Source organism: Manis javanica, chromosome 2, assembly GCF_040802235.1.
Source record: "Manis javanica isolate MJ-LG chromosome 2, MJ_LKY, whole genome shotgun sequence".
Lineage (NCBI taxonomy): Eukaryota > Metazoa > Chordata > Mammalia > Pholidota > Manidae > Manis > Manis javanica.
The window spans coordinates 61,272,200-61,299,193 of NC_133157.1; the positions used below are offsets into that span (position 1 = coordinate 61,272,200).

The following is a 26,994-nucleotide window of genomic DNA, read 5'->3' on the forward strand; positions in this document are numbered from 1 at the left end:
GATACTTATACTTAAAATATTTAGGATCTGACACATATTCTTAGAAATAGTCATCATCATCTTTTGAGAGTGTGTGATTCAAACAAATGATCACAAGTCTCTTTAAAGTGAGCTTAGTGACTAAGTTAGATGAACATTAAAATTCCTACATTTTCTTGAATGATGTTTTGTCATGTTTGTTTTAAAGCTACAAGTCGTATAGTCCTACACTGCGCCAGGTCTTAATCCTCAACTTGGCTTCGTTCTAGGTTTCTCACTTCCTTTTCAGAACCTGAAGACTGAAATACATCCAGCTTTACAGCATTGGCTTGCATATCCATGTTTACTGATATGAGAAGAGTACCCATGTAAAGGAAAGCCCCTTTGTTTCCCTATAGTTCTCTTGAGGACAACTCCTTCTCTCCCACCCTCAGACCTTCAGTTTGTATGACACCATTTTGACTCTTTTCTTGGTTATTGTCCTAAAAGATGCTATCAAGTGAGAGAGAATAAAATTATTCAATACATTCTTTTAAAAAAATAGTTCTTTTGATCTTTCATCACAGAGGATTCAAGAGCATGCACTGTAAACATAGAAGAGACAAAAAAAAAGAACTAGAAAGGTGGCTGCAGATACTCCAATTAACTCTCTCCATTGGGATATTAAACTGGGAGTGGTTTTATAAAACATGTGGAAAAGAAGAAAATGGATGTGCTGGTGGAACATAATAAATATTTTATTAAATTAATGCAGATGTAAATAGTGACAACCAAATGCAGACAATCATCTCTGCTTATGTCATTTACAGTGAAACACAAAACAAAAGGATAAAGTGCCTTACAAATCCAACACCATAAGAAGGCATTAAGATTTAAGACTGAAGTGAATAGACTGTATGTCTTGCTCAGCCAGAATCCTCACTTGTAATTCACACAAAGGATATTGTCACACAAACAAGGGGTATTGTGCAAATGAACATGTACAAAAGATAACAGGAGTTCTGGTTGGAGATTCTGTTTCTTCAGCGTTGGCAAGTGGCATAGTAAAGACAGTTTTCCTTGTCATCGATCCAGTAAATGACCAAGAATGAAGGAGTACTCTGGGGCCTCCTGAGAGGCTACTGACCCTCAAAGCCTTTTTGGAAGACAACCTCTTAGGAGGCCTGTGTAGTGGTGAGAACTGGTAGGACTAGGTTCAGACAAAGCTCATGGGTCTTTTTTGGCACAGATGAGGGTCTAGGGTCAAGTACTCTACTGGAATTTTCAAAAAGAACATGTAATTTTGCAAGTGCAACATCAATGTTAAGTTTGTACTCAGAAAACAGAAAGAAAAAACAAGTTTCCAGATACAATTCTGTCATACAGAAGTTAGTAATAAAGTCACGCTTTAGGACTAAGTTTACCTAGCATGCCCTGGAGAAGCCATGGGTCTCACTCTGAAAAACACAAAACTAACCAAATCCAAACTCAGTTATAGAGCAAATATTCAATAAATGCCAGCTGTCTAAATGTAGATGAATCAGATATTTAGCATACAGTAAGTCTTACGGAAGATACTAAGAGGCTATGGAAAGGATGAACTAGAAACAAGACAGTGCCTGACCTCTGGGAACTTTTAATTTGTTTCCACTGCTACATAAGAAATAATAGGTTAAATAAAAATAGTGACATGTAAGCAGGTATATAATGTTACCACTTAAGTGAATAAGGACAAATAAAAAATATATACTTTTTACAAGTATTTCTGCATATATTCAGAGAGTATCTTTAGAAGACTATACAAACAAAAGGCAAGAGTGGTTGTCTTTGGAAAGAGAAACCAGATGGGTAAGAGGATGGAATGGAGACTTTTTAATGTCTTCTACTGGACTTCTGAATTTTGAATAATGGAGAGGTATGAATTCAAAATTCATTTAAAAAGAGAGAACTACTAACCAATACCAGACACTATGTAAATAAGCATCAGATTACATGGCAAAAGCAAATAAATCAGGGGTCAATACAATGGAAAAGGAATTCAAGAATTGCTTTCTACAGTTTTTAAAAATACTTGTCATCATAAATTAAATGGCTTTTTAATTAAAATGTTTAAGTATTTTCAACTGTCCAGAAACACATTAACTGGCCACCCAGACTGCCCTTCCTTTTGGCAGCATTACCAGACTTTCCTCCTCACATCATCATTCTCCTCCAACACCTTATCCTATGACACTGCACTAAATTGTAATAATAAATTTTCTTATTGATCTCCCCTTATACTATGAGCTCTTTGAGGGGAGGTACCTTATCTTGCTCACATATGTAGACTCACTGGCTGACATAGGGATGGACATGTAAGGGCACTACCTATATGTTTGCTGAATTAATGAATGTCTTAAAGTAAAACACAGCTGTAAATTGTATTCTAAAAGGTAAACAGGTGACAGTCCTGGAAATCTGAGGTCCGCTGTTTACTGCATGGGTGGGTTACTTTATCTCTCTACTCCCTCAACAGTGAAATGGGTATAATAGTGCTTACCACACACAGTTGTTAGAGAGATTAAATGAGATTATGTGTGTAGGATAACATATAGTTGCAAAGCTGGTATTTAAATGGAACAGAAACTGTGGTAACATATCTTACATAGAAGTCTGAGAATAAGATTATAGAGACAATTAAGGTCTAAGGATAAGATTATTCAAGTCAACCAAAGTACCAGTGGATTAAATAAAGTAATATCCTATGCAAACCAATGGCTTGTTCTCTATACCTCCTATGTACTGACAGCCATAAGGAATACCAAGCACCTTACAAATACTATACATTTTACAGTACGCACACAAGTCACTAAGTTTAGTTTTAAGAAAAATTTTAACTTCTACTGTGTCTTCAAAAGAAACCTTTCACAACCACACTCACATGACAAGACCCCAGACTCAAAATAAATAGTAAAAACATACTTAAATACTGCTGCAACACTGAGACTCTCGATCACACAGAAGAGAAATCAAGACACTGAGTGAAGACAAAGGGCACTTCTGCAGGAACTGACAATTAAATCAGGGAATCTCAACTTGCTTTCCTAGGATGAACAATGGACAATTTGCATGGAGGCTCATCATTCAGAAGTGTCCTTTCTCCCTTTCACATGCGCCAGTGAATCTCCCAGTCATTCTGAAGTACCTGAGGTTTCCTTCCAGGATGCCCTTTGTTCTCCTTGCGTTGTTCTCCTCTTTTTTCCCACCTTCCATTTTCAGTGCCTGGGCCTTTTAAGTCATACATCACCTGTAGCCCATTGGCCCACTGCAATCCTCTGGTCATGCTTAGCCCTGGCAAGCTCAAACCACAGGCTGAGAATCCCTGCTTTAAGGTCAGAAGATTCAGTACTGGGTTACGTCTCCTCAAATTGTGTATCTGGAGAGTGATAATGAAAAACATAACTTTTATTTGCTAGATGAAATAATAAATCTGCAATAAAAGAGAGAGGCAGATTATATTTATGTCCATTTACTTTTACATGATATAGGGTGACCAGCCATCCTGGTCTGCCCAGGACTATCCTGGTTTTAAAACTGAGTCCCATACTAACTTTTTTCTTAATTCAGTTGGGTGAGGTCTTCTTATAAATGTAGAAATTTGTGGCAAAATGGATTTAAGTGTATAGGTTAAGGATAAGTGCTATGGTTGGGCCAGCAGGTTCCAAGCCCTGATTTGTGTCAGGTGTGTTTTTGGGCAATTTACATCATCATCTTTACCTTCTGTTTTCTCTAGTATAAAATGGGGATATGCCTGGTGTTTATCTCTGATTTTGGGTGTGGGGGAATTAAATGAGGAACATGAAGCAGTTAACACAGTGCCTGTTACACAAATTTTATCTGTCTGTCTGTCTGTCTATTCATCCATCCATCCACCCCACCCAACCATCCATTCAATCAGTCATCACCCATCCACAAAAGTCAACTTGGTTCCCTGCTGCAGGGAGTTGTTAGGAGGCAGAGCAAAAGAAACAGCAGAGAGAAAGCTGCCTCTTCCCCACAGTCCCTAAAGCTGTTCACCACTCCATTCTCCTGAGCCATCCCTAGACCTCCTTGGACTATGGGAGGTGTTCTTATATCAGAGTTGTGAGGTAAAGAGGAGTCAGCAGTTCCAACAGCCACATTCTTTAAAATGAGGGGAGATGATAGCTAAAAGCTTTCTCTTTGTTATTGCTTTAACTTTTTGTTTCCTTTTCATTCAACTTCTTGATCCCTACTAATATTCTTACCATTTTGTTTCCTTGAGTTTGTATCTTGGGTGCCACATTTCTCCACATCCATTAGTTTCACTTGAAAAAAAAAACACCTCATTTTTATTTCCACATAACACAACTCTACATTCCACACAGTGACTCAAGTTTAAATTCCACATTCCTATGAAACATTTTTAATATCCAAGGAAATGTGATAGACTTCCTTATTCCATGGGTTCTAACTTCCATGGTTAATTCTGCCTTTTAGGACAAGTTTTTGCTCCTAGGTTTTATTTAAAACATCTTTCCCTCAGGGATGGACCATATTCTGAGGTTCTTTATTATACATTAGCTTGTGTGTGTGTGTGTGTGTGTGTGTGTGAAATTTCTTGATTCTCTTTTTTTAATCTCTTTTCTCCTCCAGCTTTGAGACATAATTGGCACATAACATTGTGTGTAAGTTTAAGGTACACAACTTAATGATTTGATATACATTATGTATCACAAAATGAATACCACAATAAGATAAGTTAACACATTTATCAGCTCACATACTTTTTTTTGGTGGTGAGAATGATAAGATCTCTTAGCAAACTTCAAATAAATAGTGTAGTATTGTTAACATCACCAGAACTTATTCATCTTAAAACTGAAAATTATACCCTTTGACAACCTTCTTCCCTGCCCTTCCTTGGCAACCTCTAATCTGCTGCTTCTATGTTTTTTTTAGATTCCACATATCAGCAAGAACATACAGTATTTGTCTTTATTTGATCTATTTCAAACAGCATAATGCCCTCAAATTTCACCTATGATGTTGCAAATGGCAGCATTTCTTCTTTTTTATGGCTATGTAATATTCCATTGTGTGTATTTATATATACCACATCTTTATTCATTCATCTGTTGATGGAGATTTAGGTTGTTTTCATGTCTTGGCTGCTGTAAATAATGCTGCAGTGAACATGAGACTGAAGCTATCTCTTTGTGACAGTGATTTCACTTCCTTCATCTATGCATCCAAGAGTAAAACTGCTGAATCACATGGCAGGTCTACTTTTAGTTTTTTGAGAAATCTCCATACTGCTTTCCATAGTGACTGCACCAAATTACATTCCCACCAACAGTGTATAGGGATTCCCTTTTCTCCACATCCTCACCAACAGTCTTTTTGATAATAGGAATTCTAACAAGCATGAGGTGATAGCTCATTGTGGTTTTGATTTGCATTTTCCTGATGATTAGTGATGTTGAGCAACTTTTCATGTAACTGTTGACCATTTGAATATCATCTTTAGAAAAATGTTCAGGTCCTTTGCTCATTTTTAAATCAGATTATTTGTTTTTTTGCTATTGAGTTGTAGAAGTTCATTATATATTTTGGATACAACCCCTTATCAGATATGTAGTTTACAAATATTTCCTCCCTTTCCAAAGGTTGCCATCTCATTTTGTTGATTGTTTCTTTTACTATACAGAAGCTTTTTAATTTGATGTGGTCCCACAGATTTATTTTTGCTTTTGCTGTCATATCTATAGTCATTGGCAAGACTAAAATCAAGGAGCTTTTCCCCATGCTTTCTTCTAGGAGTTTTATGGCTTCAGGTCTTATGTTAAAGTAACCCATTTTAAATTAATTTCTGTGAATGGTGTAAGATAAGGGTCCTGTTTCATTCTTTTGCAGGTGAATATCAGTTTTCTAGCACCATTTATTGAAGAGAATATCTTGTTCCCATTGAGGATTCTTGGTTTCCTTGCCAAATATTAGTTGACTATATATCCATTTTCCACTTCCCTATTTGACATCAGATACTCTACATACAGATAGACACTGAATCCCTTGGTATAGTTCTCAAAGTATTGGGGAAATGTTTACACTGAATAGTCTTAAAATTAGAGGAAATTATTTGTATAAACTCATTTTCCTGGATTTCAATTGTGCCCAAAGGTAAGTAGATAAATACATGCAAATTATTTTGAAAACTATCTAACACCATCTGCCAGAAATCTTGTGTAATACTTTGTGGTAAAATTATCAAAGCTCTACAGAAGGAACTATTCTTATTACTTAGGGTGCTCAGAAACCAACTCAATATAACAGTGCAACTAATGTAATCAACAGGCATTTTTAGCTTTTGCTTTCCGACTTTAAGTCTGTGGTTTTGCATGACAGAAAGAAACTGTCTGATGCTTGGTTTTCTTCAACCTTCACACATACCCATTCTTCTATTCCTCACCTCTCACCCCTGTACAGATGACTTTCACCCAGCAATCCTGCTTAGCTTCACTATAATTCCTATTAAACAGTAGAATGTCTTTGTGCCACATTGCAAATGCAAGTCAAGTTTTTCTGCAGTCATAATCCAACTCTCAACCCCCGGGAAATGCTACAAGCATTCACTGCTGCCCTCCAATGTAGGTGATGCTGTGGAACAGCAAAATGAGAAGGCTGGAAGAAGAGATGTTGCACAGATTCACATGGTAGCATAGTTAAAATCTACTTTGCATAATTGAAAGTTGGCCCTGAGAGGGAAAGACAATAGAAGGCAGCATTTTATAAACTGGTGTTTCCTAGTGGAGTACCACTAGCATTTTGGGTAGGACAGTTTCCTGTTACATGGGACTATCCCTCACATTACAAGAGATTTAGGATTCCTGGCTTTGTCTACTAAGTACATTGTGACAACAATAACACCGCCATACATCTACCCATATTCGCAGGGGAAACTGTTGCAATAAAGGAAATACCATCTCTTTTTAGGTAGATGATGACTGTCAGGGCTACACCAAGGAAAAAAAAGACAGCTCCCAGAGTCACCCAGTGAATCCTCTTATTTCCTGGAACCAGAAGTGGTTCTGAAAAACAAAACAAAATAAAAAGAAACTGATTGAAGATAAAATTTTGATGGGAAGGGGTCAAGAGAAAAATCATCCTTGAAGGCTAATTTAGATTATCTTTAGGTTAGCACCTAAATGCAAAAGTTCCTGGCCCAGTGAGTGGCTGCAATGGAGAGATACTTCTGATGTGAAAAATGGGAGCAGCATGGAAAAGTAGACAAAGCCCACGCTTTGGACAGATGGACCTAGGGTTAAATTCTGCTGCCACTCACTAGCTTTGAGATCTCTGGAGAATCCTTTAAGCAGCCTACAAAATGGGAACAATAAATTTACTGTGAGGCTTATGTTTGTAAAGTGCCACAGGGAGGGGATGCTCAATTCTAAATGGCAGCCTTAATAATTTTATTTCCAGAGCATTCTTTAATATAGAAGCTAGTACAGTAATATAGTACAGCCTACTGTACATGGCAAAGATGGAATATGAAGGCCAAATGGCACTGCCCAAGAGCTCTTACCTCCCCTCATTTGTGGGCATGACTGAGGACCATTGATGTCTTTTCTTTCTCCAGTTTGAACATCTCAAAACATCTAGTAATTGGTACCTCTCACCAGTCTCTATGTCTGTGGTTCTATTTATACAAAAAGAAAAGAGTCCCATGGCATATGATGCTCAGACTGCTAGCTCCCAGCTCCTTCCCCCCACCATTAGTTATAATCCCTGACTACCTAGTTCATATTTTAAAGCCATGACAGCAGTCATTCTTTCTCTAGTAGCTTATAGTTTACAAAGCCTCTCATATCTATTTTAATTGAGTTTCAAAATAACTTTATGAGTTAGGTGTGCTAGGAATCTTTAAAAGTCCCCAGGAATAACTTTATGAGTTAGGAGTGCCAGGTATTAAAAAAAAATCCCCAGGTTACAGATGAGGAAACAGACTCTATGCACTTAGATGAGTTACCCTAGGTCTTCCCACAGAAAAGCTGTCATAAAATAGCTTTTAAATGGCAGGAACCCACTAATGTAGCTCTTACCAAAGTGATTCATACCACAGTAAGAGCATCGCTTTAATTTTCTGAAAAGATTTTGCTCTTTAAGTTCATAGGGCCATCCTGGATTGCCTTTTCTACCCAATTTTTTAGTTGTTTTCTCTAATGTATCTAAAGCTTTACTGGCAACATCGAGTGGGGGAAGGGCTGTGAGAAAAGCTTCTCAGAACACTCCCAGGTTTATATTATCATCATCCTGTCCCTCCTTACCTTGGCTAAAGGGTTGAGCCTCCCATCAGACTCTGTATCCCACCTTACCCACTTCTGTAGTGTAGTGAAACACACAAAAAGTTGAATCTGTGCAGCTGAGAGTTTCAAATCATTTTTCATACACTGTAGCTCATTTATCCCTATGAAAACCATGTTCAATAGGTTATAACTATATAGGGAAAGTGAAGCATGTAGAAGCAGAGTAGCATTACCCAGGGGCACAGAGCCTCACATCCTGTGCAATAAGCAGACTGCCTTGACTTGAAATGTCATTAGACTTCCTTGGGAGAGGCAGATGGGGAGGAAGCTCTCTCTCATTTGGAATAATATAGAAAAGTGCATTCCAACTGCTTCCTGCTACAGAAACCCTGGAAAGGAGTAGCCCTGATGTGCTTAGATTTGGACTCCTGAAACATGGCCTGAGTTATGTCTTCCTCACAGATGCCACCTCAGCTCTCACAGCCACAAGAGCATTTGCTATATGGAATGGAATTGCCTGCTTTCTTATTTATTTCATAAAGAGTGTGAACTGTGTCTCATTTTATGAGCCCCCAAAGCCTGGCACAAAGGGCATATTCAATAAATATTTCCTGAATGCTTATTAAGTAGCAGTATGAGTTGGATAAAGGAGGGTGAGGAAGCAGGATGCATTTTGTAAAGATAGTGTCATTCATGCATTCACTTATTCAACAAACAATGAATTCCCACAATGAGCAGGCATCATGCTAGGTGCCAAGGGACAGAACTAGATCAAGGGACACATTTTAACTGATACATTCAGAATATTACCTGGGATGACCAACTCAGCTGTACTGTTTTCCTCAAGACCTGATCTTCGAAAAGTACAGTAGAAAATCTCATTAGCTGTTGTGTTGGTTCTCAGTGTGCTGGTCACATTGAAAAAATTCTCTTCCCTTTTGGAATTGGTGATGGTGGTTTTTCCACTCAGGACTTGCTGGTCACTGCTTGTCCAGGTGACTTCAGCCTCAGGATAACCCTCAGCCTGATACATTAGTTCATGTTCAGAGGTGACTGGATCCACAGAAATTCTTTGGTTGATTGTGCGGTACGGGGCTAGGTCATAAGCAGAAAACAGGTCAGTGCTTTCACTTAGTACAGAACTAGGCATGTGGCTTAGTGCTGTCTATGTCAGGAAGTATCAATCCAGGCTGGTTCTCAGAGAAATAAGCTTAGTGTTCAGATGTCTCAGCAGTAGGGAACCTCTGTGAGTTCTGCCTCGATTCTTCTACTCATACGTGGACCAAGTTTGAGCTTAAAGGAATAACTATCTTACTATGAAAACATATTGCTATTTTTATTGGACTTAAGTAAATTAATAGATTACAGAGATTTATCTTTTCCAGGAGTCGTTCTATCCAAGTATAAAATATGTCTGTCCATCTGCTCAAGTCTTGCATGTTTCTCAGTAAAGTTTTATATTTTTTACATAAAGCCAACACATTTCTTCTGAAAATTTTTTCCTAGATATTTTTTGTTGTTGTAAAGCTGTCTTCATAAACATCAACTTCTCCAGCTGGCCAGCACTATTTCCTTAGACTTTACTCAATAAACAGAAAATCTGATTTTCATGTGCCATTCACGTTTCCAACATAAGGTCAATGATCAGAAATTATGTATGAAAATAACAGTATGATGTCTTTGTAAAAAATGATACATGTTCCTGGATGATACTTCTTAAAGTCTATTTTTTTGTTTTAAAATACTTGGATTTACAGAAAAATATCAAAGTAGTACAGAGATTCTACATATACCTCACCCAATTCTCCATATTATTAATATCTTACCTTACCATGGTACATTTGTCACAACTAAGGAACCTATGTTAGTTCTTTATTAGCTAAACTTTACACTTTGATCAAATTTTTCCCTAATGTCCGTTTTGTGTTCTAGGATATCATCCAGAAGAGCACATTATAATACTTATTTTTTAACTTTTTTTGTGTTATTTTAATAAATCATTTAAACAATTATCATACTCTAGGAAGAAAGTTTGATTAAATTTTAGATCATTGGTTTGGGACTCTTAGAATTAAGGCATGTGGCTTGGTGCTGTCTATGTCAGAAAGTATCAATCCAGGTTGGTTCTCGGTGCAGTAGAAAATCTCATTAGCTGTTGTGTTGATTCTCAGTGTGCTGGTCACATTGAAAAGCTTCTCTTCCCTTTTGGAATTGGTGATGGTGGTTTTGCCACTCAGGACTTGCCACTCAGTATTGACTCTTCTAGTAGACAATTTCATGCATTCACATCACCTAAGATCTTTATTCAAGTTTATTCATTATAATACGTTAGGATGTTATTACTCTGTTGGTATACTCTTTATTTTACTCCTAATACTTTAGTGTAAACCCTAGTGGTCCACCTATATCCATAACTCTTCATTTCTTTGCCAAAGAATAACAATGGATTTGTGATATGATATATTCACAGATTTAATACAAAATAGCCAGGAACAAACAAAACTGAAATAACAATGTGATGTTTTTGTCTTTAATTTATAAAACCACCAAAGAAAACATTAGAAATCAACATAATTACAATTTCAAAACAGAAATAATAGTTCCTGTCAGTACTTGACTCCTCAGCTTTGCATCTATAATGTTTAAGAATCCTTTAAAAAAATGAATCCATCAAATATACTTTATGAAATTATATGCTGAAACAGAATTTATCTCACATAGCACACAGCTTGATTTCTGAGCAATTCAAATTTCAAGCCTAAAATCACCATTAATGGTAAAGTGGTAAGGGTTAAGATGTTTTCTTTTTTACTCTCTATTATCATCTTTAGTGAAATAAGAATAAAGGAAAATATTGTTTCATACCTGAGTGTATATATAAATGTGATGCACCTCTAAGAGCCCAATAAATGGATTCATTCTACTCATTGATTAAATATCAACAACGCTAGTCTCTAAAGTGGAGAACATGTGCTGGGGTATAGGAACAATATATTAGAATTTCCATTTACATGTATTTTTATCACAACAAGTAACAAATAATCTAAGCTTAATAAGGTTAACTGGTTGACACTGACCTCAATTTGTATGCCACAGGAAGAGGGAGTTGTATAACAGCAGAAGGAGGACAGTGACTCATATGGGCTTATAGATTTTCAGATTCTCTTACCTAACTTTAACTAAATAAACCTGCTCACAAAACGAACAGCTAATTAAAAAGTTTCCCACAAAGAAACTGAGGACTGAAGATAATATTAATAATTAAAACACAAACCAAAAGGAAATGGCAAGGCTGACATTTTTTACCACGACTTTATGAAGGTAAAGCCATCAGTACTCTATTGCACTTGACAAAGTATCGGTTAAAAAACTTAAAGATTTTCAAGACCACCCACCTTTGTTAACAATGAATTCACCTAAAGTATATAATGCCTTGAAATATTAGCTAGTGATAGTGAACCATCACAATTAGCAAGACATTGAAAATACTAAATTTTTTATTTTTTAAAATTTGTTTTGTACATTTATAGAATGTATAATGTATTAGGTTGAACCATATGAGACCGGTGATGCTCAACTTATTTTTCCTTTTAAAAATATCAGTTTATGACACAATCTATATATTTGCACAAGAATATTCTTTGTAACCCCCCCCCCCACACACACACACTAGCTTAACATGCTTTACTGATGGAGTAGGTAATCAAAAACATTTGCAGAGTTGTAGATACAGAGCATTCTATATGCCCCATGAGGGTTTTGCAAGAAGAGGGGAGTTTTATAACACCAGAGGGAGGAGAGTGACTCATTTGGGTTTATAGATTTTCAGATTCTTTTACTTAATTTTAACTAAATTGACCTGCTTACAAAATGAACTTCTAATGTAAAAATTTTCCACAAAGAAAACTAGATAGAGAGCATGCATTTGTTGATGCAATGGTCACATCAAGACCAAGAAATGCACTTGGTAGTTTTGAAGTCAATATACAACTGGATACATACTCTGGATGTATAAATACAGTCAGTAAAACCTGGTTGGTAAGGGCAAAGACTTCAGAGTCAGATAGCATGAGTTTACAAGCTGGTTCCACTACTTAATAGCTGAGTGAACTTGGGCAAATTACTTAATTTTGATTGTCAGTTTCCTCATCCATAGAATGAGAATACCACCATATATCATTGAACCTAAGATGCCACGTATTGAAAAGACACCCATAGATTTCAGAGAAAGCAAAAACATTCATCTTAGACATGATGAAGCCCCTACTCCATAGAGTAATTTGAGAATTAAATGAGGTAATATTGGCAAATGCTTAGGATAGGGCCTGAGACACAGTATTATAAAGTGTTAATTACTAGTGCTATTACTCCTAGAGCTCCTCCTACTCTTCTTACTATTCCACTTAAGTGCACTCAAGTGGTATTGCTTAGAAAGTACTGATAGTTCCTGATGAACAGTCTGGAAGTAAATTTTCACATATCTAAACCTGTTCACGTTTCAAAATTTTTAGGCTTATTTTATTTGAGGAAATATTCATTAGTCATCAAAAAATATTTGGTATGTTAAATGTCGCACTACTACTCTTTATGCCAAGTCCTAGGGATACAGCAATGGATAAGACAGACCAAAATCCCTGCCTATGTGGAGGATATATTCTAGAATGAGGAAGACAATAAACAAAATAGTTAGGGACATTTATATGATACATTACTGGATATATTAGATGGGCAAAAATGCTAAATCTAAACAGGGCTAGTTGGTGAATTTGGAGGAAAGATGGGTTTGAGGGGAATGATAGCAGTTAATCCTTGGTCTATGTGAACAAATTAGCTTTATAAGGGTAACTATGTAATACTTTGTCTTTTTCACTTGCCTAGCCCCATTTAAAGGTCTTAAAAGTGCAAATAGACACTTTCTTTTCGATTCAATGAGTAAGGAGAAACAACATTTTCAACTGAAAGTCAGATGCCTGAGAGTCTGGTATTTAACAAACACAACAGGTATAATAATATTTAAAGAGATAATAATAATTGAGTTAATCCAAAACTAAACTCTTTCAAATTTCAGTTTTGAAATGCTTCACTTTTGAAATCCTATGGTGAGTAAACTCCCTGTGGGGAAGCTGTGTGACCACATGTTTGCAGTTTGATGGGAAAAGAAGCCTGACAGCATTACTGTGAAATCATCTGCATATGGAGGTGACTCAGGAGTTCTACTTCCATGACTTGAAAAACTCTGCAAGCCAGCCTCCAAACTTCCACTGGTGACATTGTCTCAGTGTAACTGAAGCTTGGTGGCTTTCTTGCTCTCACTGAAGCTCAACTTAAGCCAAATATCACAAATGACAACATGGATTGTGACTAGTATGACAATTTAGTAATTTATAATTCAAAATGGAATGGTCAAGCAAATCAGATCCTCGGATCTGGCTGGTCATCTGCTTTGCTCCACAGGGACCCTTCGTTGGAAAACTACCAGTGCCAGATGATTTCCTATTGTGTTGAACCACAGCAAAGGCAACTGCAAATCCACAAGGGACATTAGAGCCTCAATGACCTGGAAGAACACCCTTCCTCACTACAGGGACAGCAGCCCCACTCGGCATGCTTCCTACAGTTTGATGAGAGACCTTGTTTTCTGGAAGCAGAAACTTACACTCTTTACTTAATTCTACCTGACTGCCAGGTTTATATTCTTCTTCCTCATCCCAGATCCAGCAATTCCAGTTGATCATGGGGCTAAGTTTTGATAATTTCTTAAATGCCTTGAAATATAGTAGGTATCTGATATTTTCTGATGGACTGAAGAAAAGTTGAAATTCCCAACTTCAGATCCCACCAGCTTGCTCTCATGAATATCACCTTTCTGGAGAAGCATATGGTAAAATATAATGAAAATTAGATCTATTTCACAAGACAAGTGACCCTTTGGGTGGATTTCTGTTCTTTCTGAGTTTGGATTAGCTGCTCTTGCCTGGGATCCTTTCAGCTCTCAATTCCATGGATCTTAACTGTGAAAGCAGAGGTGGTCAGCTAAGGTGTTTCCTTTACTTAGCTAGTGGCAACTTAAAACTGAATCAAGGTGACCTGATGACATATTTGTGGATCAGTACCCAGGAATTTGACACTCACAGTTCCTCTTCAACACTCCAAGATAACATTGGTATAGATGTTCAAAATAATTCATGCCCAGTGAGCATAGTTTATACTGTCTCTAAGGAAGAATAGTTTCTTCCATAGTTGATATGATTATATTTTGCATTCTTAGATTAACTTCAAGTCTTTTTCAATGTGAACCTTACAATGGGGTTTATTTTTAATATACTTGAGTTTGACAAAGAGAGGTTCCAAGGAAGGAAATGCTGGCAGGTCTAATAAAAAAAAATCAGTAAAATTTAAAAAATCCCTGAGAGACCCACAAATAGTAGTTACTATTTTTGCATGCCATGGAAGATGGTGGTGAAGGGAGAAGGGACAGTTCTATAATTCATTTTATTCACTTCCATTATTATCTGAATTATTTGCAAGTGTATGTATTACTTTTATTTTTAGGAGAACTGAACACACCGTGGAACATGGCTATGTCATGTTTGGCTCTGGTTCTCCATGGACTATCAAATAGGAGGTGCTCAAGAAATGCTCAGGGGGTGAGTATGTGAATGAATGAGCAGATTGCCACTGTGGAAAGTACGCTAGATTTCCAAGAGTGAAAAGTTCTCAACAGTGGGATATGGTTTTAATAAATGTTGTGCCTCTTTCTCTATAATAATTCTTACCATTGACTTTCAAAGTAATCCTCTTGTAGTCGGCACCACCACAGCTGATCAAGCAACAGTAAACCCCCGTATCCTGCAGTTTCACATCTGTGATCTCAAGTGCAGCCTTTCCCAGAGCTGGTCCTTCAACAGTTGGGCCCTCTGGTTGTAGCTACTGTGCTGAACCTTCAGGTCTTCCTTTCCATTCACAAATTGAATAATTTTCTTATCCTCCATTTTCCAGTAGACAATTAATGCAAGCAAGTCTAATTGTTTTCCTACTGGGAATTTACATTCCAGTGTCACATTGCTGCCATATTCTACCATGTATAGGTCCTTGGTGACTGTGATAGTAAATGCTGAAAAGAAAGAATGACTGATCTTCAGAAGACAGAAAATTCCTCAAAAAATTTACAGAATGAGTGCACGGTTTACAAACACTTGATCTGGTCACTTATGTGATAATTACATTTAAGGACTTAATTCCCTAAAAAAAAAAATATTTCATTGAGTGGGCTTGAAACATGTTTTGGGATACTATATCTCACTGCCCTAAACTCTTGGTCAGTTGTCTGGCCAGAGATACTTACTTCAGTATAGAGATTTAGGAAGGGTCTCAGGATGAGGCTAATACTGTGTTACACTGACAATTTCCATGTACACTACAATTCTTCCTTCGAATACACTCATCTGTAAAAGCAGGTCACAAAGCAAGGTGGATAGAAGGATCTTGCCCTTGTTTAAAACAAATAAATAAAAATATACACATAGGCCATTTCCCCATTTTCAGTAATTAATCCCTGGAAAATGGATAATGGATAATAGGTAATAGGGTAATGGGTCAGTTTTGTTTCAGTTTGTCCATATGTTTGCCCTGTATGTTTGTCCACCGAAATGGGCTTATGAAATAGAAGGAAAAATAGAATGTCCTCTATAAAAAATTACATCCATTTTTCAATTATGATTTTAGTTTTTAACTTGTTTAAAATATTTAAAACACAGAACTTAATGAAAGAGTCTGGTACCTTACCTTTCAGCAAATAATCGTAGGCCATGAATATAAAGATACTAAATATCCTCATCTTTCTGGAATGACCTAATTATGGAAAATACAAAAAGAAAACTTGCTTTACTCAATAATAGTCTTACTCAAAAAAGATTTGTATTGTATTTCAACCTATTTATTAACATATTTTCTCTCTTGGGTTATACATATATTTATACACTTAGAGAAGAGAGTCAGTTTTCCCTTTTAGGGCCTCCTCTGACTTCTATATACATACAAAAACTCACAATTGATCAATTAATCAGTGCTGTACATATATAAAGCAGAAGATTTATGCTCCTAAAATATAAATAGCTCCTAAAAAATCAGTAAGAAAACTACACACAACTCAATGGGAAAATGAGCAAAAGGTTCTAACATGCAGTTCAGAAAATAAGAAAGGCAAATGACAGCTAAACAGAGGAAAGTATGCTCAACCTCACAGAAAAAAAGTATTAAGACATAAGATACTATTTTTCATTTATTAGCTTGACCAAAACTATAAAGATTCTTAATATTTAGCATTTGTGAGGATATGAACAAATGGTTTTCTCACCCACTAACGGAAGGAATGTGAAGTTGTGTAACACTTATTGGAGGGCGGTCTGGTAACCTCTATTAAAATTTTAAACACACAGGACATACAAATTTTCACTTCCTTTCTTATAAATGTATATTACAGAAACAAAAACACATACATATAATAATACATGTAAAGGGATGACATTGCTAATACTAGTTCCAAACTGGGAATACCTTACATAGTCTAAATGGTTAAATGTATTTTGATGTATTCATACAATGTAATAACATCCTACAATGCCCCTACAGCAAAGATATACCTAGCCCAGAATGTCAATAGTGCCAAAAGGTTCAGAAACCTTGCCACCACTCTGAACATTTCACTATATATTTTTCTTCTAGACTTTTCCCCTACAAATCTTTTCAAAAATAGTAACTTTTTAATGCACTTAATACCCATCTTTTCATTCATTATGACATATTTTCCATTTTACCCATGATACTGATAAATATCTTATTTTGTGGTTTCATAATGCTTAGTTTCTGATTACTAAATGGAAAATTATTTCCAATTTAAAAAATATCATAAGTATTTGTGTATTAAGCAAATATTTGTTGAGTGCCCATTGTGCGCCAGGCCCTAGGCTAGTAGGCCCTGAGGATAGATTTCCCCAAGGAGAATTGTTGATCAAGGAGAAAAGAACATTTTCCAGGTTCTTGATGCATGGGGATAGTTGGTATCTGTTATAATGTATCTTCACCCTGGACTGGGTATTGTTTTAAAAATATTTGTTTCTAATTTGAATTATTCATGGATTTGTTGATTGCTTTGGTTCTTTTGTGAATTACCCAATGGTATTTTGGCCTGTTTATCTTACTGGTTTCTTATCAACCGTGTATGAATCCTTTATGTTCATATACATGTAAAAAAAAGGGTAAAATAGAACAAGTCACCATCTTCTTGCAAGTGTTAGGTGCATAATTCTTTTTTCTCTCCTTTCTGTGTGCTGAGCACATGAGGAATAGGGATGGCATCTAGGCCTGTGAGAACACAAAGGCTGTTGACATGAGACTATAGCAGCTATCTGGTTGTCCTTTCCGTGGGCCAGAGTTGATTACACTTTAAGGGTCTCCTCTGACCTCTGTACACATACAAAAACTCAATACAAAAAAACACAATTATAATGTGTTATTATAAACATGAACACACTGGGCAGAAAAAATTTTAGACACCCCTAACTCCAAGCAAAGAGCGGCTGAATAAAACAGAGGGAGAGTAAATCCACTCACAGATTATAACTAATTTTGTCCATTAGCATGCCTCCAGGTGTACTCTGGTGGAGTTCCTATCCTTTAATTAATTTGGTTGAAAATTTTAAGGGTAATAAAAATTTACTGGAATGAGATGGATTAGATCTGCCATTTACCTAAGTCCTCATTACACCTCCTTTTCCAAGGCTCCATTTCCATGGAGTGCAGCTATCATTAGTGGGGAACATAAGGGAAAGACAGAGACTATGTAAATAAACATGGTGTTTGATCTCTAAACCCCACATCATGGCAGTTGGTTTAAGATAACAGCCACATCTCCTTCTTTAGGTAAGAGAGTCTGACAGAGAATCTGAATTCCAGACAAGAACATTCAAAGAGCAAGTAAATATGAACTAGGGAAGAAGTGATGTTCATTCAGGATAGAGAAGCAGGTTTGTCCCTGGCAACCCAGTATTAACACAGTAGAACTGATACTATTTCTCTTTCTCAGGGGTGGGGAGGATGGTAGGAAATGACAGGGGAAAGAAATCAAGCTTCCTTTCTCAAAAATAGGAGCAAGGAGTGTTTTGGTGTCTGTTGATTTAAAATTTCCTTTGACTTTTACCTGATGTATATACATTATAATTTGATTTTTAAAGTTGAGTTTAATAATGTTTCTGCGTGAGCTGAAAACCTACCCCAGTAATAGGTTGAAAGAGCTGTCTATTAAACCTCTGCTAAACTATCAAACGCTATTAAACTCAACTAAACTCTGTGTCCAAACTCCTTCCCCTCAGTCACCCTGAGACACTCTTGCACATTTCCCAGGTGTGCTGACTAAAATTCCCCAAAGTATTCCTGTGACTTCCTTTAAGATCACATTCTAAGTGCTGTCCTGTAACCTCAGCCTACCTTTTCCCCTGAAAAAAGGCTGTTTTTTTTTCTTCAGAGCATCAGAGTTCTTAAAAACTGCTGGCAACTGTCAGTGTAAACCGGCACAACCCTTCTAGAAGGCGATTTTCACTTTGCATCAAATGACCTTTAAAACATTCTGACTCTGACTAAACAGTTACACTAAGAGTTTATCTGAAGGAAATAATTAGCAAGGTCCCAGAGACGTTGATGCAATGATGTTCAGCAAATGGTAAAACAGCAAATCACTGTAAATAATCTTTATGTCCAGAATAGGGGATTAACTTTGCCTGGCTATCCAGCACCAGGGAATGCAGCCATTAAAAAAAAAAAAATCACATTTTTTTAGAAGGCTACTTAATCCACAAAAAAATCATCCACATTGCATTTTTTTCTCGGTGAAAAAAAAAAAAGTGGAACAATGATACTTGAAGTACCCCGTGTTATAAAACAAACTCAAGCTGAACTGTGACATAAGCCAACGTCAGTATGTCAAAGAAGTATTTTAACATTTTTTTCCCCTGAGGCTCTTCTCTCCTTCAGGACTCCTTTAGGCGCTCAGAGCAGTTAGAGCAAAGAACTCAGGGTTTGGGTATCCTGAATCTTACATCAGGTAGGAACCTTAGAAGATGCTGCAGGTGTGATGAATTACCCAGAGCACGCTGCGAGTGAGCATCTAAGGGTGGATTAGGGTCCAGGTGCTCAGACCTCCAGTTTAGCAATTTCCCCCTAGAGAGGGCTACCTCAGGACCATATTCATAAACGCGTGAAAACATATACTTAGAAGGTTGACATGAAGCATAACTGGATCTCGCCTGGCAAAAGGGCAAATGTATTACTTGTTACTATTAATTTTGGCAATAATTGGTCCTGCTACCACCCAAATTTTTGCGCTTTCCCTTTCCTTCCAACTCTCTCCAACCCAAAAAAGGGTATATAGACCGTCCGTTTTTTAAGGGGCCGACGACTGAACCAGAAATAACTTCTAAGTGGGCCACTGTGGGAGAGGAACGCTCCCTACCTGCGGGCGGGGAAACTGGCGGTGGCCGCCGCGGAGATTCTAGGCGCTGCTCCCGGGACTGCGAGGAACATCGGCGGCGCGTCCGTCCGCACTCTATTGAGCCTGGGAGCGGGGTCGGGGGTGAGGTCCCCGCCCACCCCTGCCCGGTAGGCCCGCCCCCGGGACCAGAGAGTGGGAGGGTGGGAGATGAAGTTTTCTTTCTCTGACGCTAACGGTTTTTAATTTGGAAAAACAGATTCTGCATTCCTGGAATAACTATATAACAACGAAATCAAAAGTGAAAATTCACTAGTGCTATTTCGCGAAAATCACCTTTTAAAAAAGCATCAAGTATTAAAACAAATCAACAGCTCCAGCTCACATGTTTTAAACAAACCAACGTCTGGAATCCTTCAGTACAAAGATTTCAGATGTTTTTATCTTCAGAATCAGACATCTTAAATTCTGCCATCAGGTTTCCTCCCTTTCTAATGAAAGTTTCTACAAGATGAGGGAACATCTTGTTAGCTTGATATAATTCTACAACCCATAGGAAGTAAAACGACAGGCCCGTATGGTTTGGTTTTTATTGTAGAAAGTAGATGTGTGTGTATAATAGCAGATATCTTTTTAAAACGTGGGTTTGTAACTTCCTCAAAGTTCCTCGACATAATGAAACTTCAATTGCTTTGTCATTACTAGAACTTCCCATCACCAGTTACACCTATTTAAGAGTGCTCTGGATTTCTGCTATCTTGCCATGCTTGAATGAAGGTTGGGGCAGCAGATTCTAGGTGAGGGTTTAAGAAAACTATTCTGGTAATTCCTGATCAATAGAATAGCTCAGGCTTTTAATTTGGTAAACTAGTAGATTACCAAATCGAACAGCTATTCCATTCTTGTAATAACTATATATAAAGAAAACCCAAGTGAAATTTACCAGTTCAGTTTCTAGTGTCACTCACACAGGTGGTAGTGGCGTAATTTATTTAAGCATTCCCCACTTTTGGACTTCTAGGTTTCAGTCTTCCTCCCTCCTGTCTTCCTTCTTTTTTTCTTTCTTTCTTATTTTGTTGTTATTTTAAATAAATTGAACTCTTCATTGTTTGCCTTTCCTGCTTATTCATTTCAACGGCAATTTAATGAATACTGCATAATGAATGAATATTGAGGTGTTCATTGGCTTGGTTACGGCATTTGCTTCCCAAGTAAGAATTTTCACATTCTCAAAAAATCACACATTTTAAGTTTTTAACTGGAAAAATACTGAGGATGACACTGCCTTAAAAAGTTGGTGAGGGGAGTAAAATTCTCTTTAACTTCAAAATTGTAATAGACTTGGAGATTCAGCTTAGAAGATACAGATCTCTTCTTAAGGCCACATAGTGGGAGCAGTGTTTTCCTAACTTTTTAGTCCTTCTGATACTTTCTATTTAATCTGTTTCATTTTTCTAAAAGTGAGAGTCAAGACGCAGGACCTAGATTTCAAGATCAACTAGTGTTGTCATGTTTATGGAGCCAGAAAAAAATGGCTCTGGAGTCACCTACCACTAACTAGCTGAGTTCTTGGGTAAACAATTACTGAGTAGCCAGGATTAAGTAATAGATGGCCTCTATGATCTATGAATTATTTTTAAAACTGGGCAGGATGGGTATTTAGTTTTTTGTTTGACAAAAGCATTGTTCAGGGTTTACATAATGATCAATAGGGAAGACAGGAGGTGAATGGAATTTGCTTTCCTCTGAAGTTGTTAATGGGAATGGAAGGTATTTACTCAGCTTGCTGCTCAGTGATTTACATATTAGTAATCTGAGGATTTGTGGTTTTGCTCATCTCACCCACTTGTTTCCACCCTTCAGCCATTGGTCTTCCCATACATTTTATCAAGTTTAATGAAGTTGCTATTCTCAGAGACAGAAAAACAGGTTGTGCTTAGAAAAAAAAAGATTGTATTGCTTTAAAAAAATGTATAAAAATCAAAGCAGCTGGGGGTGGGTGGTGGGGTGGTCATTAGTCCTGAGACCTTTTGCAGTTTTTATGATTTGGTCAATGTGGATGGAGAAGTGCTGAGATAGGAGAACAGCAGTGGGAAGCTAGAGCTGAAGAACTCGACATGCTGATCATCCCTAGTACCATCCATTTCCCATTCATGGCCCTGTTATTCTGTTCATTTTAGAGGCATAACTCATCATTGCCAATGTGTTGTTTCTCAGAGTGTTTCTGAGGGGCATTTGCATCACAGTTGACTTGGGTAGATGTTTAAATACAGATTCCAGGGCCCTATCACAGACCTGAAGAATCCAGTTCTCTTAGGGGTGGTCCTGGAGTCTACATTTCAACACCATCCCCAGGTGATTGGTGTGCACACTGAAGTTTTGAAAACTGATAATATAATCTTTAAAGAAAAAACTGAAGCAGTTCCTTGCAAGCACAATTATAACTCCCCTTCCTCCATCTAATTTGGTTAATTAGTACCAATATTACCCTTTGCTCTACCTCTACACATTCCACTTCCACTTTTGCCCCTAAAACAAGAGAGATGATTCTTGTTTGTCCTGATCTTAGAAGGAGGATAGATTCCAAGGTCTTACAACTGGGCCTGAACTGATGCAAGCAATTTCCTGGGGAAGGAACATTTTTCAGTAAATGTTCGTGATCATCAAAAACAGGATATAATAAAGATACTTAAAACAAAAAATATTGACAAACTGCCTTGTTTGCATTGATTATTTAAAAATGCATTTTATTATTATAATATCCAGATTTGTCCCCATGTTTTATTTTTGATTGGGTAAGATTATAAATCTGCTCTATGTCTTGCCCATTTCTCTCTGTTCCCATCCACCAATTCCTAGGGTCTGTTCTCTTCAACTTTGCCATCTATTCATACCCCATATATACTGGTGCTAAAAGACTTCATTGAGCAGAACACTTTGCCTTGGTTATACCATACAATTGTTTAAAATAGGGGAGTAATGAACATGTGTGGATGGCCAGGGGCTAGCAGCTGTCATCACCTGAGACCACACTCAGATGCTTCCTTACATTGTATTTGCCTCTTTTCTTCCTGTTTTGAGTTGGGGAAGAGCTGGCCAGGTAAAGAGCTCTTGCCTTCAAGGGGCAGCTCCCATGCTGTCAGAACTTTAAAACAAACAGGATTTCCTGTCCTGAGGTATTCACAAAAACAGACATAAATAATTATGACTCAGATAAATGCTATGGGAATTTGAGAACACTGCATAGTAAATAATTTAACTCCAAGAAATCTCAATAAATGAACTGAAGGCCTCTAAAAATAGAATTTACAATTTCAGGACATCCTTTCAGAGAATACTGGATTGATTAACTATCCTAGAAGTAAATAACCTAAGTGAATGTTATACAAATGAAACAATCCCCTAGTGATTCATTTCACTTAATTTAAGGGCATGATTTAGTTTGAAAGTCTCTTGTGGAATTGTCTCCAGAAGTATTATTTTATACTTGCACTTGGTTTTTTAAACCAAGAATAATATTAGTTCTAAAAGTCTTCAACACCTCCACTTTGAAGAAAACAATTGATCTTTTTTTTTTTTTTAGTATGAGTAAGTGGTTATTCAAACACCAATTATACTAATACCGCAGCTACTGGATTGAGACCTAATGAATCTGTCATTTGTGATTGTAGACTCATTATAAAAGAATGAGAGGTAATTTTTCCTTTTCCCGATCTTTTACTGAAAGGTAAAAGAGAGACATTCTGAAAGATATTCCAAATATAAACTAATAAACAGAAATTTCAAATACTGAAAAGTTCTACTTTCAAAAAAAAGAAAAAAAAGGTGGGACAATACAGTAATACCTGGACGTGAAGCTCCTTTAGTTATTTTGGCCAGGGAAGGCTCAACTAAGAGGTGATACTTGAGAAATCAACTATGGAGACAACCATGAAAAAATCTGGAAAAGCGGCCAGGGAAGGCTCAACTAAGAGGTGATACTTGAGAAATCAACTATGGAGACAACCATGAAAAAATCTGGAAAAGCATCCCTGGTAGAGTGGTCAATAGGTACAAAGGTATGTTCCTATAAGAAGGGAACAAAATTGGCAGTTTGTAAGGATGGAAATAAGGTCATTGTGGCTGAAGTGTATGGTGAAGAGAGGGGTGATGGATCAGATCAGATCATGAAGGGCCTTGAGGACTCAGGGAAGAAGGTTTGGATTCTAACTGCAATGGGAAACCACTGGATGACTTAAAGCAGAGGAGTTATTTTTAGAAATGCCTGACAGATGTTTTAAAAACATCACTCTAGCTGTTGTCTAAAAAATTGAGTGTAATGGGCCAGCACGGAAGCCAGAAGACCTTTAGGAACTGTTCCTTAGACCATATTCAGAATATACTTGAACTAATAGATCTTGTTGATGGATATTAATAGTAAGGGAGAAATAGGAATCAATAATGACATGTTCATATTAATATCCAGAGTAGGATATTATAGGTAGAGTTTTAGGCTTTCACATTTTAGAGTTTCATAAATTAAGGACTTCTAAATGAAGCAAAAACTCTGGGAATGGATTTTAATCAGTCAATAGACTCATAATTTCTTAAGAAATCACAATCCTTTCTGGCAATGGAAAGTTGGTGGCAGTATGTGGGAAGCAGTCCGAGGCATTGGTTCTGTTCCTGGGATTTGCTATTAAATCAGACTGTGAAATGAAGGACCCAGGTCACTTTTTATGAGAAGCTGAAGAAATTTACAGGGTGCACTATGCCAGATATGAGAGCAAAAGGCTCTGAGTTATATATAGTTACAGCATTCCTTTGATAAATTATGTGAAGGGAAAGACCCAGAAGCTGAGAAATGCCATCAGCTAAGGCACCAGCATTAAGAGATTTGTGTATGTGAACTCTGCTTGGGGATGAACTGTTTCACTTCCTTACTGATACGGCAGACTGGAGAGTAAGTGGAAAGCATAGGATTCACGCATACTTGTGCGTGAATAAGCCAAGAAGAAACACGTGAATTACATACTAAATATAAACATCTTACAGCCCCAAGTGAGGGTCTCTGACTCAAAATTCTTGCTGACTTTATGCTAATCAGAGCTGACAAAGCAAGAGAAGAACATAGCAGCATTTTAAGAGTTAGATAGGATAGTGACACTCTGGCTTGAAACACTGAGGTAGACTTTGGGAAGTTAGAAGCAATGTAGTCATACTTCTACCCCTTGAAATCCAACTTTCTTGAACCAAGGCCCTGGGCATTGGAGGTGGGGGAGATAAACATTTTCCCCAAATCCAATGGGGCTGGCCTAGGTTTGGGTTGGAAAAGATAGTCCTAGTTTGCTTCTGTATTAGGGTTTGTCTCTAGCAAAATCATTGGGTATTCATCACCCTGTATTTCACAGACTCCAATAGTTATGGAGATAACTCATTTGTTTGGTTTTGGTAAAGGGGATAATTAATGCCTGCTGTAAGAACAAAAAATTTAACCCTTTTTTGTATGTTCTTGGAGGGCAAGAAAAAGATGGGGAGTTGGGATGGGGAAGAGTAAATTCTAATTAACATGCTTATTTTCAAGTCTGTTTAGAAGAAATCTGATGGACTCTGCCAGACCAGGTGGGGTGGCACTTCCAGGGATCTGTGTCTTAGAAGGAGAAAAAGAATGAACACTGAGGTTTAGGTATGGTTTTTTTGGTTTGTTTGTTTCCCTGGTAGTACAGACAGATGCTGTGTCCCTCTTGTGAAGAGCTGCAAAGAGGATGGGATACATAAGGTAGATCATTTTATTTGTCAGAGTTCAGGGATTGTTCTCAATTAAAAAAAAACATATCTAAGGTAGGAGACCAGACTGAATTTCACAGGGTGCAAAAGGCTGAGAGTTACAGGTGGAAAACAGGGTCATATGAGTTGCCATAGGAGGAAGAAGTTAATGGAAGGTTAGTCTAATGGTATAGAGACCTGACTGTTGAGAAGGAGAAACATAAGCAGCTACTGTGAATGGAAAAAATTAGAAAGAGAAATATCTCGAGAAGAATTTGGGAGTCTCTTCAGTATGCTGTGCAGAGCATTTGCAGGGACTCTTTAAAAAAGCTTACGTATTTTTCTTCAGTGTTTGAGCAGTCAGTTTATGTTTTCTTAGAATGCTATTACATGCTTGGACTAGACCATGGGAAGCCTCAGTTTTATTCAGGTTACACTCTGAAATATAATTGTCCCCTGCTCAACAAAGCTCTCCTTGACTTTGCTACCCTCTTAATTTACTGTCATCTCAGATTACTCCATTTCAATGGCAAATCTGAATAAACTATATCACCAAATTAACAAAACAAAATGCACTGATTATAAGTAAAGATTAAATATAGCAGTAACAGTAAAACATACAGCATTTTTATATGTCAGACACTGTACCATAGCAATTTACATATATTAGCTCATTTAAATTTCACAATAATCCTACAAAGAAGGTACTATTATTGCCCCTATTTTAGAGATGTGGATCCTAAGGCAAAGAGCTTAAGTAAATTGTCTAAGCTTATACAGTTAGAAGAGGCACAGCCAAAATTCAAACCTAGGCATTCTGGCTTCAGTGTCTATGCTCCTAACCATCACACATGTGCACTGAAATTAGTGTCCTTATTCATTAATGGTGGCACTGTGTATTTGTTCAACCTCAAAAACAAACACAGAGTTACCATATGACCCAGTAATTCCGCTCCTATATATATATCCAAGAGAACTGAAAATAAACCCAAATATTCATAATGGCATTACTCACAATAGCAAAAAAGTGAAAAAATACAAATGTTTATCAATTTTGAACAAACACGATATGGTATATCCATATATTTGGATATTGTTTAGTCATAAAAAGGAATGAAGTACTTATACTTGCTTTAACTCAGATGAATCCTGAAAACCTCATTCTAAGTGAAAGAAGCCACACAAAAGACTATGTATTGTATGACTCCATGTATATGAAATGTCTAGAATAAGCAAATCTATTGAGGCAGAAAGCACACTAGGGGTTACCAGGGGCTGGGGGAAGTAGAATAATTTGGAGTGATTGCTAACAGGCACAGAATTCCTTGTTGGGGTGATGAAATGTTATAGAAATCTAGATAGTGGTGACTTTGCATATACTAAAAGCAAACAGTACTTTAAAGTGGGTCAGTTTTATGGTATATGAATTATACCTCAATTAAAAAATCTCTAGGCAGGGAGAGAACAAGATCTGAACCCACTGCTGCCATTATGTTACACTGTCAC

General features: G+C 37.1%; 1 protein-coding gene across 1 annotated transcript in view; it reads right to left on the reverse strand.

The window, feature by feature from the left end:
* Positions 1-692: 692 nt before the first annotated feature.
* The window catches only part of CD274 (CD274 molecule), a 30,498-nt gene continuing 4,196 nt past the window's right edge, over positions 693-26,994 (reverse strand). The window contains 7 exon segments of the mRNA XM_073228569.1: positions 693-3,373; positions 4,224-4,283; positions 6,936-7,043; positions 9,072-9,356; positions 15,038-15,154; positions 15,157-15,375; positions 16,047-16,112. Coding sequence (XP_073084670.1) covers positions 3,351-3,373; positions 4,224-4,283; positions 6,936-7,043; positions 9,072-9,356; positions 15,038-15,154; positions 15,157-15,375; positions 16,047-16,112 — 878 coding nt within the window. The 3' untranslated portion in view covers positions 693-3,350.